At 41.8% G+C, this 12,273-nt stretch overlaps 1 protein-coding gene across 1 annotated transcript in view; it reads right to left on the bottom strand.

The window, feature by feature from the left end:
- LOC122564604 (uncharacterized) overlaps positions 1-10,898 on the bottom strand; it is a 53,909-nt gene extending 43,011 nt beyond the window's left edge. The window contains exons 1-4 of the mRNA XM_087998690.1: positions 10,739-10,898; positions 9,689-9,860; positions 3,844-3,904; positions 757-878 (exon numbers count right to left, since the gene is read on the bottom strand). Of these exons, the coding sequence (XP_087854816.1) occupies positions 757-878; positions 3,844-3,904; positions 9,689-9,860; positions 10,739-10,898 (515 nt within the window). The remainder of the gene's footprint in view (positions 1-756; positions 879-3,843; positions 3,905-9,688; positions 9,861-10,738) is intronic.
- Positions 10,899-12,273: the final 1,375 nt, after the last annotated feature.

Genomic DNA, 12,273 nt, shown 5'->3' with positions numbered 1-12,273 from the left:
AAACGTTTTCCACTGGTTGCAGATCCTAGAACTTGGAGCATAGTCTGAGAATTAGGGACGGACTGTGAAAATAATGTTTAAATACAAATAAAATGGGCCAATAAAAATAAAACACAGGAACAGAAGCAATTGAATTATTCAAACTAACTTTTGAAAGAAATCTTTGCCCTAGGTGCCAGTTATGGCTGAGTTGGCCTGAGCCCCGTTCCAGAGGCGAGCACTTGGGCTAGACCAGCGGAGTTCTGCAGTTTTGGAGATGCTGCTTTTTAGATGATACAGAAAGTCTATCCTTCTCCTCAGGTGGGTTTAAAATTGACATCTGGTCAATTGTGGGACCTATCTGTGTGCATATGGGCTGCTACATTTCCAACTTGACACCAATTATTACTTTTTAAAAGCGCACAATTAGATCACACCCTAATCTTCAATACTGATGGGAACACGAGCCTAATCTATGGAACACAAGCCTAGTCTATGGAACACCAGACAAAAATATAGATTGCTGGAAAAACTTGGCAGGTCTGACAGCATCTGTAGAGAGAAATCAGAGTTAACGTTTTGGGGCGAGTGACCCTTCATGGAACACAAGCCTAGTCTTTGCAACTTGCTCCTTTTGACCTTCCAGCTAGATGTTGTAAGTAGCAGAATAGGGAGGTAAAATGTCCAAAAGATCCAAAAACTCCATGATTGTCTTTTCATGTTGTGTTTTAATTATTGGGGAAGTACGTTTTGACAGAAGAAACCATCCATTCTTACGATTGTGTCCGCTTTTTCTGCCGTCTCCGATCGTATGAGGGGTTTGGGACCCAGATAAACACTGTCTTCCCCAGGTACTGGTCACAAGATGATGGAGGTTGCTTCAACTCTGCTACATTAGCCTGCAAACATAAAGTAAACACTCTTATTGTGGCTTGATATCAGGATTACACAAAGCAGAAATTTGCCCTCTTCTCTGAACCAAAGTTTGAGTTTGTATTGCAAAAAAAAAAGACAATGGGTTATGGAGTCAGAAATTAAAACTAATAATGCTGCAAATCATCAAACAGCATCTGAGGAACACAACACAGTTAAGCTGTCAAGTTGATGAGCTTCCATTAAAACTGGAAAAGGTTAGATATGTAAGAGGTTTTAAGTGAGTACAGAGGTTGGAAAAGGACGAATGTGTGAAAATACAAAAGAAAAGCTCTGTGATAAGGTGGGAGACTGGAGAAAATAAATGCCAAAGGGGCAAGATAATAGGACAAGCACAGAATCAAAAGTAAAGGGGAGGTGTGGTGGTAACAGAAAATCATTATAACTGTGCTGTCTAAGAAAATAAATGGAAGTAGCAATTTATGACCTGATGTTGCAGAACCCTGAAGTGGGAGATGGCATGGGGCAGGGTGACACTAGGCACACGGACACACAAAATGGCCGCTGAGCTATAAATTGGCCACTTGACACACAAGATGGTCCCTGGACCACAATATGGAGAGAGACAGCAGAGCAAACACAGACACTGCCTGGGGCTACCAGAATGCCAGCACAATGCACTCACAACCTAGTTGATTAGTTTAAGGTGGGTTGCCCCCTGAAGTGTCTGGGTCCAGCCAAAACCTTTGATGGAAATGCTAACAGTTTGATACTGACTCAATACAAAGTATTAATGGCCAGTGCTGCAATAATCGTCCTTCTCAGGAAGAGTGATTAGCTCCCATTACTACAGCAAAACCTCATCACCAACCTATTATATTACAAAATGTATAAAAGTATCTTGACATGTGCTCCGGGTTGAGAGAAGACTCGCAGCTGACCACTGTGCTCTTAGTGTCTTTCTCTCCCTGGAGCTCTGGTATGTCCTTGTACAATAAATTCTGTCATTTAACCCCGACTCTGACTCTGAGGCTGGTGATTTTCCCCACAACAACTCCATGATGAATCCAGAAGGCTGCAAAAGTATTGAAGTGCAAGATTCATTGCACTTCTACTGAAATAACGAGAATGGCTAGGGGCCAAGGCCAGAATAGGGATGGAGAGCAGAATTAAAATGACCAGCCACCAATAGTTTGCAGTCACCCAATCCGCATTTGGGTCCTCCTATTCTAGGTCAGACTGCATCATAAGCAGCTAACACAGAACAGGGGTTTAAAAGATGTATAAGTAAATCAATGTTCATCAAGAAGGAGGAACCATGGGAGGTGGGGTAAAAGGAAGTAAACCAGCAGGTGCTGGATCTTGATGGGAACAGAGGGTTTGTTGGGGTGACTCAGGAGTTGACCAGGGTGCCACAGAGGGAACACTCTCATCAGAATGTTGAAAGGGGAGGTCAGGAGAGGGGGCAAGATGTATCTCAATTTGATCTACCATTTACAGCACCTTCATGATCTGTTGAATGTGAAGGTTTGTGTGATAGAAGGTAGGGACCATGGGAACGTGATCATAATTCTGGGAGATTGAAGGTAGACGTTTTAGGATTAGAATGGGCATGGTGAAGCACCCTGTTAACGATGGTGAGGAGGAGTCTTCGGCCGAGGAAAAAGGAAGACATGTCAGAGTGCGAGTATGGATAGATGGCATTGTCAGAACAGATGTGATGGAGGAACTGGGAAAATTAAATACTGTCCTGAGAAGGCTCAGGGTGTGAGGAACTGTAACCAAGGAGTAAGTGCACCTGCAGTGAATATCAGCCAATAACTTATTCCACAAATGGAGGCAGGGGAGTTGAGGAATGTGAAAGGAAGGAAAAGTTGAGAGCAGAGGTAATGTCAAGGGCCCAGTGGAAACTGGAAGCATTATTGATGACATAACAGTTTTGGGTGAGAGCAGCAAGTGGCAGCAAAGCAGTCAACAATGTATCAGAAGAAGTGAGGGAGGGGCTCTAAGAAGGACTTGCATGAAAATAAAAATTGACTGGCCCCATGTAAAGACAGGCATGGCTTGGACCTGCAGCTAGAGAAGAAATGAATGGAGTCAAAGGTAAAGTTGTTCAATGTGAGAATAAGTTTAGCCAGGTAGAGGAGGGTGATGGTAAGAGGACTGGCTCCATTCAAGGAAGAATCAACAAGTTCTGTACTGTCCTGGAGGCTGATATCAGGTCTGCATCAAATTGCTGTCAATGGGATCTTGCTGTGTGCACATTAGTTCATTTGTTTTGAACACTGGCCAAAAAAAGGTCACCTTTAAAAACTAATTTCATTGGCTGTGAATTGCTGATGAGAATTCTGAGGTTGTGAAATGTGCAAGAAAATTGTGAGTCTTTCCTTTTGTTATGTCGCTGTGGTGGGTAAGAATGTGTGTCCGTCTAGATTGTGGGGTGGGGTGGGTGAGGGAGGTGTGTTGTGTGGGAAGCGAGAGGAAATGTTGGAGGAAGAGAGGGAAAGAATATTAGAAAGAAAATTAAAAAATACATGGAGTGAACAGACTCCACCGCAGCACAAGGGGCAGTGACGCTAGTGAAGTCTGTGCAAAATGTTTTCACTGGGATCCAGGGTGGTCCTCCGACTTCATTAACACTTGTCTGAAGTCACCAGCAATCAAATCACAATCTCCATGACAACTGCAGCAAGCACCGCACGAGGGAATAATTTGACAAAAGAGGAAGTGTTTTTTAAAAATAAAAACTCTTTGAACACTCCCATTTACTCCTGGACAATTTAGTGATGCTGTAATTAAGTTTATATCCAACCAGAGATACCAGGATGCTCCCTCACACCAGTCTATGAGAATTTCAGTTGGAATCTCAACAACATATTAATCAGTGCAATAAGAAAACTTGGGCCCCTTGGCCCCTAGTGCTGCATATTAATTTATAACATTCTGTACCCACCAAATCCTTTCCCCAGCAACATCTCCTTTCATACCAACCTTTCTCAGTGTGGAAGAACCACTCCTGGTTGTGAAGGAACAAATTTGGCTTCTGTGCAGACTGCAAGAGGAAGAACCTGACATTAGTTTCATACCGAGCTGTAGGCTGAACTGAAAATTAATTATGGAGGGGTAAATTACTGCAAATGCTGGAATCTGTACTGAAAACAATAAATGCTGGAAATCACAGCAGGTCAGGCAGCATCCATGGAGAGAGAGCAAGCTAACATTTCAAGTCTAATGATTCTTTATCAGAGTGATCTCTGCGGTTTTAGAGCATCTGAAAATCAATTACATTTGGAGTAACATAGACAATAAAAATTGCTCAAAGCAAATCCTCCCAGTTATAGATTCCAGCCACTGGGGAAAGGAGCTCTAAACCAGCTCCTGAGCTCTTTATCAAAGTAAGCAAACAGTCAGGAAATGAATAATTGTTTCAGTGACACTTTCTAACTTCCTTTGTGGTGCTGGACACTGTGCCTTGACCTAGTCCCATCCTGCTTTGTGATGCAATGCTGGCATTTGCCATAGTCTTCACGAGACATGGATTTAATGGACTGAATGGCCTTCCTCTGCACTGCAGAGGGGCATAGGGGACAAGAGTTGTTGAACTTGTACAATACTTGTTAGACCACACTCAGCGTATTATGTACTGTTATGGGTACCCTGTACAGGAAGGATATGAACACATCAGAGAAAGTGCATAAGTGGTTTAAAAGGAAGTTAGAAGTCCTGACATAAAAGGGATAGTAGCAATGTGAATACAAAATTGGCTGAGTGATAGGAAATGGAGTGTAATGGTCAATGAATATTTTTCAGCCTGGAGGAAGGCTTGAAGTGGGGTTCCCCAGGGTTCAGTACTGGGACCCTTGCTTTTCTTGATATACTTTAATAATCTGGATCTTGTTGGGCAGGGGACAATTTCAAAGTTTGCAGATGATACAAAACTTAGGAGAAATGTAAATTGTTCGGACAATGTGGACTTATGAAAGGACATTGGCCTGTTGATGGAGTGGGTGAATGGGTGACAGATGAGGTTCAACGCAGAGAAATGTGAGTTGATGAACATCGGTAGGAAGAGTATTGAAAGACATTATAAACTAGGGGCTACAAGTCTAAAGAGAGTAGAGATTCAGGGGAGGCAGTGGTGCAGTGGTAATTTCATTTGACTCGTAATACAGAACTCTAGGTTAATGTCCTCAGAAGGTTATGTTGAACTTGTGCAAGACACTTGTTAGACCTTAGCTGTTATAGGATGGATATGAATGTATTGAGAGAGTGCATAAGTAATTTCCAAGAGTAGTTTGAGGAATGATAATCTTTAGTATAAGGAAGGAATGAAGAAGTTGGGACTGTTCTCTTTGGAGAGAAGCAGGCCGAGAGGCGAGCTGATAGAAGGTACTGGATAGAGTAGACAGGGAGATGATCTCGTGCTTATAAAAGTCAAAAGATCAAGAGGCTGTGCAAAAGAAGCAACAGTGAAGCAAGGAAACCTTTTCTCTGGGCCAGTAGTTAGGATCTGGAATTCACTGCCTGAAAATGAGATGGTGGCAGGTTCAATTGTGGCATTCAAGAGGTTGCTATGTGCTTATTTAGATAAAAATAACATGCAAGGGTATGGGAAAGGAGTGATTGTCACTAGGTAATGATGCCAATGCAGGCATTGGCTATAGAAAGATCTCCTTCTGCATTGTAACACCACTGAGGTTCTCTGGGACAATTCTCTCCCCAAAAAAGGTGACCATAAAGACACTGGCCATTAAGAGTCTGCGACCAAAAACTCAAAATTGGTTCGTGACAGATGAAGTTCAGTGTGGAGAAATATTAAGTGATTCATTTTGTTAAGAAGAATGTAGAGAGATAATATAAAATAATGGTAATATCCAAAAGGGTTGCAGGGCAGTGTGAGAATGTGGTAATAAAATATTCAGTATCTCTTAGGGGCATAGAGTAGAAGAGGGAGGAGGCAATGTTCAACTTAAATCACACACTAGTTAGCTGGAGTATTGTGTCTAGTTCTGAGTGCCGTATTTTAGGAAAGATGTGAAAGTATTAGAGGTGCAGAAAAGATTAACAAGAATGGTTCCAGGGTTAAGAATCAATAATTACAAAAGTTGATTGGAGAAATTGGAACTTTTTTTTTGGAGAAGAGGGATTTTGTCCAAGGTGTTGAAAATAATGAGGGGTATTGACAGAATAGACAAGGAGAAACTGTTTCCACTTGTGAAAAGGTAAAGAATGACAGGGCACTGATTTAAAGTAACTGGCAAAGTTGACATGAGAAACTTTTTCACTCGGTGAGTGGTTAAGGTCTGCAATTCAGGATTGGTGGAAGCACGTTCAACTGAAGTGTTTGAAAGGGAATTAGACTATTATCCTCAAAGGAGCAATGTGAGGGGGTTTCAGGGAGAAAACTAGGCAATGACACTGGGTGAAGTGTTCATTTGAAGAGTTGGTGCAATCACAAGGATGAATGGGCTTCTTTTTCACTGTAACCATTCTGTATGACTCATTAAAAAAAATTATTAATGGGACTATGTTCATTGTCCATCCCTCATTGCCCTTAAGAAGGTGATGTTGAGGAACAGTTTGTGTGGTACACAGTGCTTTTGTGAAAGGAGTTCCATAATTTTGAACCAGTGACAATGAAGGAATAGTAAATGTAGTTGCGAGCCAGAATGGTAAGTGGCTAGGGGTCTTCCTGGTGGTAGTATTCCCATATATCTCCTGCCTTTCTCCTTTTCATGATAGAGTTCACAGGTTTGGAAAGTGCTGATGAAGGAGCCTTGGTGAATTCCTGCAATACATCTTCCAGATAGTACACACTGCTGCTACTGCGCCTGGATGGTGAAGGGAGTGAAAGTTGACATTGTTACTCAAATGTGCTGCTTTGTTCTGGATAGTGTCAAATGTCTTGAGACTTTCTAGCAATCATTACAAATGGTAGACTATTTCAGAGGGCAGTTAAGAGTCAACCACATCTTGTGGGTCTGAAGTCACATGTAGGCCAGAGCCGATAAGGGGGCCGAAGCCCTTCCTAAAGGGCATTAGTGAACCAGAGAGGTTTTATGACAAACGATAATGGATTCATGTTCATTATTAAACTCATTTTAATTCCAGATTTTTATTGAGTTCAATTTTCGCCATCTCCAATCATGAGATTCAATCTCATGCCATGAGTACAGAGCATTAGCCTACCTCTCTGTATCTATTCCAAGGAGAATGTCTGTGACTGTGATCATATGGATAAGGTTTTTGTGTAGCTCGGACTGTGGTTGGAGTTGTTGGTTGGTTCGCTGAGCCAATTGATTTTTTGTAAACGTTTCACCTCACGACTGATGACACCCTCAGTGCTGTGTAGCTTCTGGTTGAAACACTGTTGTTGTGATCTGCCCAGAATTTATATGGTTCTGTTTGTCATGGCGGGTGCTTCTATTTCCGGTTTTGCATTGTCGCGGTCTGTAGATGGGATCTATTTCAACATGTTTGTTTATAGTACCAGTGGAAGAATACCAGGCCTCCAGGAATTTAAGCTTGTCTTTATTTTGTCTGTCCCAGTATCGTAATGTTGTCCCAGTTGAATTGGTGTCCTTCATTGTCAGTGTGTATTGACATGAGAGAGAACTGATCATGTTGTTTTGTTGCAAGCTGTTACTCATATATTCTGGTGGTCAGTTTCCTGCCCGTTTGTCCTTTGTAATGTTTCTTGCAGTAGCTGCATGGTATTTTGTATATCACAGTTGTCCTGCATGTTGTGTGTTTGTCTTGGATAGTAACTGGCGAAGTGTGACTGTGAGTTTGTGTGCTGTCATTAGACCCAGAGGATGTAGGAGTCTTGTAGTCAGTTCGGAGATATTTCTAATACAGGATAGGGTGGTCAGTGTGTTGGCGTGCACAATGTTTTCTTGGTGTTGTTTGTTTGCTAGGCATTGGCAGATGAAGTTGCTAGGGTACCCATTATTAGCAAAGACTTTGTGTAAGTGTTCCTCTTCTTTTTTGTGGAGCTCTGGGATTTTGCAGTGTATTAGAGCTCATTTAAATAGAGTCTTGACACAGCTCAGTTTGTGGATGTTGGGTTGGTTACTGTTGTAATTAAGAATCTGGTCTGTATGTGTAAACTTTCTTTAAACTCTGGAAAGGAATTCACTGTTGTTCATTTGTTCTACCAGAATGGTAGTCGATTGTCATTCTCTTCTTCTCTGGTGAACTTGATCCCAGTGAATATGCTATTAATTAGGTGACGTGTGCTTTCTAACTTGGACTGTTTAATGATAACAAAGGTATTGTCCACGTATCTGATCCATTGTTTGGGTTGTGTTTTCTTGTCTTTGCATTACTGCTTCAGCAATGAGCCCTGAGTTGGGTGAGCCCAGAGATGGGTGTCCCATTAATTTGTTTGTGCACCTGGTAATTAAATACAAAGTGTGTGGTCAGTCATGGGTGCAGTACGTACCGGCTATTATCTTTACCGATAGTTTCATTGGCGGTCTGTGTTGTCGATTTGTCTAGAAATACCATGCAGCAACCGAGAGAAACAGTACAAAGGGGAAATGGGCAGGAAACTCACCAGCAGAATACATGAGCATCAGCTTGCAACAAAACAACATGACAAGTCCTCTCTCATGTCAATACACACTGACAATGGCAGACACCAATTCAACTGGGACAATGTTTAATACAGGGACAGGCAAAAGAAAGACAAGCTCAGGAATTCCTGGAGGCCTGGTATTTATCTACTAGTGCTATAAACAAACATGTTGAAATAGACCCCATCAACAGAGCACGACAGTGCAAAATCAGAAATAGACCCATTGGTCATGGCAGATAGAACTATATAAAGTCTAGGCAGATCACAACAACAGTGCTTCAACTAGAGGCTACACCACATTGAAGATTAAACGTTTGCAAAAAAATACACTGGCTTGGCGAACAGACCAACAACTCCAACTGAATAAGTATGAGACTGTAAAAATGGGACACTGATTATTGGATGAGACTCTGATGTGTGAACCAGTGCAATGATGCTTTTGTGTGAGATTGTACTTGTGAGTTGCTGTACATGTGTGAGGTTGTATATGTGAGAGTGTGCAGGTTTGCAAGAACTAATATTGCTTATTGATATGCATGACCCCAGTGCAGTGAATTGAGGTGTGGGACATACACATTTGAGGTTTGACAATTTTCTTTGACATTTTTCCATTGTCATGAAGGTGTAGTGGCATACTTTACCTTTAAGAGCATTAGAATATAACATTTAGGAAACAAATAGCTGAAGTTGCGTTGCCATGAAACAAAAAAACAAACTTAAAATCGGTCAATCAGTTTAAATTATGCCCCAAGATACCAAAATCCTATCAAATTTGAATTTAGTATTTTGATAATAATAAAACCAATGAAATGATTCAATGTTTTGGGGTATAAAACCAGATATTTTGAACAGTTAGAGGGAGAACTGCTAAGCCATCTCCAAGTACAGATGGCCAGCAGAACAGCTTTCTGAAAGGTACCTGTCTCTACGTTTGTGCAGAGAAAATCTACCGAGAAAAATCTACAAAGGAGAATTGGCAAAGCTGACTGGGTTTGGAACATGGTTTTTTTTGGAAATCTTAAATTGGGATTTTTTTAATCGGACTAGTATTGTAGAGTGGGAGGTAAAAAATAAGTTTAAGAGAAAGGAATTGTAAATAGTTGTTGGCTGGTTTAAATTAGCACAGAGGTTTACCCCGTGTTGTAACACTGTCTCTTTAAATTTCAAAAGTTATACAAATCTCTCATCAGATTCTTTATTCTAATTCAGCCCCCTCAGTGGCTGGTGGCGTTTCTCCCAGACTTTTTCTGTCCCCACCTGTCTTCTAAGTTGTACCCCATCATAGTCTGTGGGCTACCAGGTCTGGCTGCTTCATGAGACTGACAACTGACACTGGTTGTTGCTGATGTTATGGGTAGATCCAATGCACCAAACATCCGATCCGCACTCCACTGGGGGAGCGCCAGTAAACTCAGTGATGGCAACTCATCTGCAAAATGAAAAGTAAGCAATCATTAACAAAGGGTCAGTCTGTTCTCCGACTTCCATTTACCTACATCATAGGACTCTATTCGGCCCAGTAGCCAGTACTGGCTCTTTGGAAGAGTTGTCCTATTGATCTTTCATTGTGGCCTGTCAATTTTCTTTTTCAAGTATTTGCTTAACTATTGGATTCGTTTGTGCCCATCCTTTCAGGGAGTTTACAATCACAGTAAGCCTCTGGTTAAATAGAAAACTCCACACCATCTCGTTGGTTATTTTCTAATCTGCTGCTTTAACACCCTAAAGTACTTTGCTCAAAACCAATCAGACGAAATGTGAGATTGAGACCCATAAAGAAATACAGGGAAAGGTGCCGCATGGTCTGCCTGAAACTTGTTGGTTTTCCAATTCAAGTAGCTGTCCTTGACCAAGTGTTGTGGACTGGCACATCCCAAGATCTAGGACTGTGCATTGAGGGATATTTTAAAGCTTGTCATCCACTGCAGATGGCCAATATGAAAATGTTGCAGTCTGAGGCTATTCAGCTATGGTGTACTGAGGAGCTGGAAACTGTAGAATGCTGGGGGGGGAGGGGTGCCTTACTAAGGATGTAATTCTAGAATTTGAAAATGCATTGAAGCATCAGAATATAGTATATAAAGAGTATTTTTTATCCACTCCACTTCCTGTCATTTTCACTTTGCTCTTATTAATTAACTGTTTAGTAACAAACACCCCACCCTCAGCATCAAGCTCTATCTCTATTGAGGTTAATTCGATTCAACTAGGCATCAAAGCCAAATGACCCAGTTGGTGCCAAAAGTGTATCACTTGATTCCTCCCGAGGATTCCTCCCAACCAATCACAATCCATCACAACATTCACCTTCAGTTTCCGGAGGGACTTTGTGAATGGACTCTAGTCTCTTGCGAGGAAGCCCACGCTGCAGCCGCCTCAGGGTCTCCCAGCACAGCGGGTGTGGGCAGAGTGCATCTTCACACAGGGTCTCATCCACATTTTTCAGGGCTTCTCGGATGGTCGCCATGCTCCTTGGGGAAAAGGAGAAATTTAAAAAAGTCACCTCACCCAATCACTTTGCAGAACCGATGTTGACTGGAGCCTTCCCTGTGAAGCTACGAAGCGGGTCATGTCCTTTGTGGTTTGTCTCAACAGATTGAAGGATCGTGGCATTGGATTTTCATGTCCATCATTTTTATATACATCACGTAATTAACAGGTTATTCCAGTGGCTAAATGCCAATAAACTACATGTTCCATATTTGTTGCTCTGTTTTCCTTTGGGAAGTGAGGGTGGACAGAGGATTGCTAAAAGTATGACAATATTTGCAGGGAATCCCTCTGAATGTGTGAACAGTTAACATCTACAGTAAATGTTTGATAGTGTAAAGTTTAAACATGGCTAAAAAGAGACATGAAGTTGAAGCTTTCTATCCTGTGGACATCAGGACTGAAATGTAAGGAAACAAATTTTGGAAAGGAGCCAACAATTTATGGTTGGCAAGACGATACAACAGGAATTGTTAATTGTGAATCGGAGTATGACCAGACCCCAGACAAGGTCCCACAATTTGTTACAGTTTCAGAGTAAGACACCACAAACTGTTAAGCTCCCGAGTTAAGGGGGCTGAACTGGTTCCCATTCTGAATCCTTGGTTAGGAACAGAGACAATCTGGCTAAGTTTTCAGATGATACAAAGATAGGTAGAGGGACAGGTAGCATTGAGGGGGCAGGGAGGCTGCAGAAGATTTGGACAGGTTAGGAGAGTGGGCAAAGAAGTGGAGTACAACGTGGGAAAGTGTGAAGTCATTCACTTTGGTAGCAGGAATAGAGGCATGGATTATTTTCTAAATAGGGAGAAAATTCAGAAGTCTGAAGTGCAAAGCGACTTGAGAGTTCTAGTCCAGAATACTCTCAAGATAAACTATCGGGTTGATTCAGTAGTTAGTAAGGTAAATGCAATGATGGCATTTATTTTGAGAGGACTTGAATATAAAAGCAGGGATGTGCTTCTGAGGTATTATGATGCTCTGGTCAGACCACCTTTAGAATATTGTGTGCTGTTCTGGCCCCCATATATCAGGAAGGATGTAATGGCCTTGGAGCGTGTTCACAGGAGGTTCACGAGAACTGTCCCAGGAACGAAAAGCTTAACATTTGAGAAATGCTTCAGGACTCTGGGTCTATAACTCAATGGAATTTAGAAGGAAGATGGCGGATCTAATTGAAACATACAGAATACTGAATGCCCTGGACAGAGTAGGTGTTGTGAAGATGTTTCCATTGGAAGGAGAGACTAGGACCCGAGGGCACAGCCTTAGAGTAAAGGGAAGACTCTTTTAGAACAGAGATAAGGAGAAACTTCTTCAGCCAGAGAGTGGTGAATCTATGGAATCCATTA

The sequence above is a fragment of the Chiloscyllium plagiosum genome, unplaced genomic scaffold, assembly GCF_037043375.1.
Source record: "Chiloscyllium plagiosum isolate Xiang-an unplaced genomic scaffold, Cpla_swu_hap1 HiC_scaffold_21, whole genome shotgun sequence".
In the NCBI taxonomy this organism is placed as follows: domain Eukaryota; kingdom Metazoa; phylum Chordata; class Chondrichthyes; order Orectolobiformes; family Hemiscylliidae; genus Chiloscyllium; species Chiloscyllium plagiosum.
The sequence above is the reverse complement of the archived record's forward strand: the minus strand, read 5'-3'. Positions and strand labels throughout refer to the sequence as shown.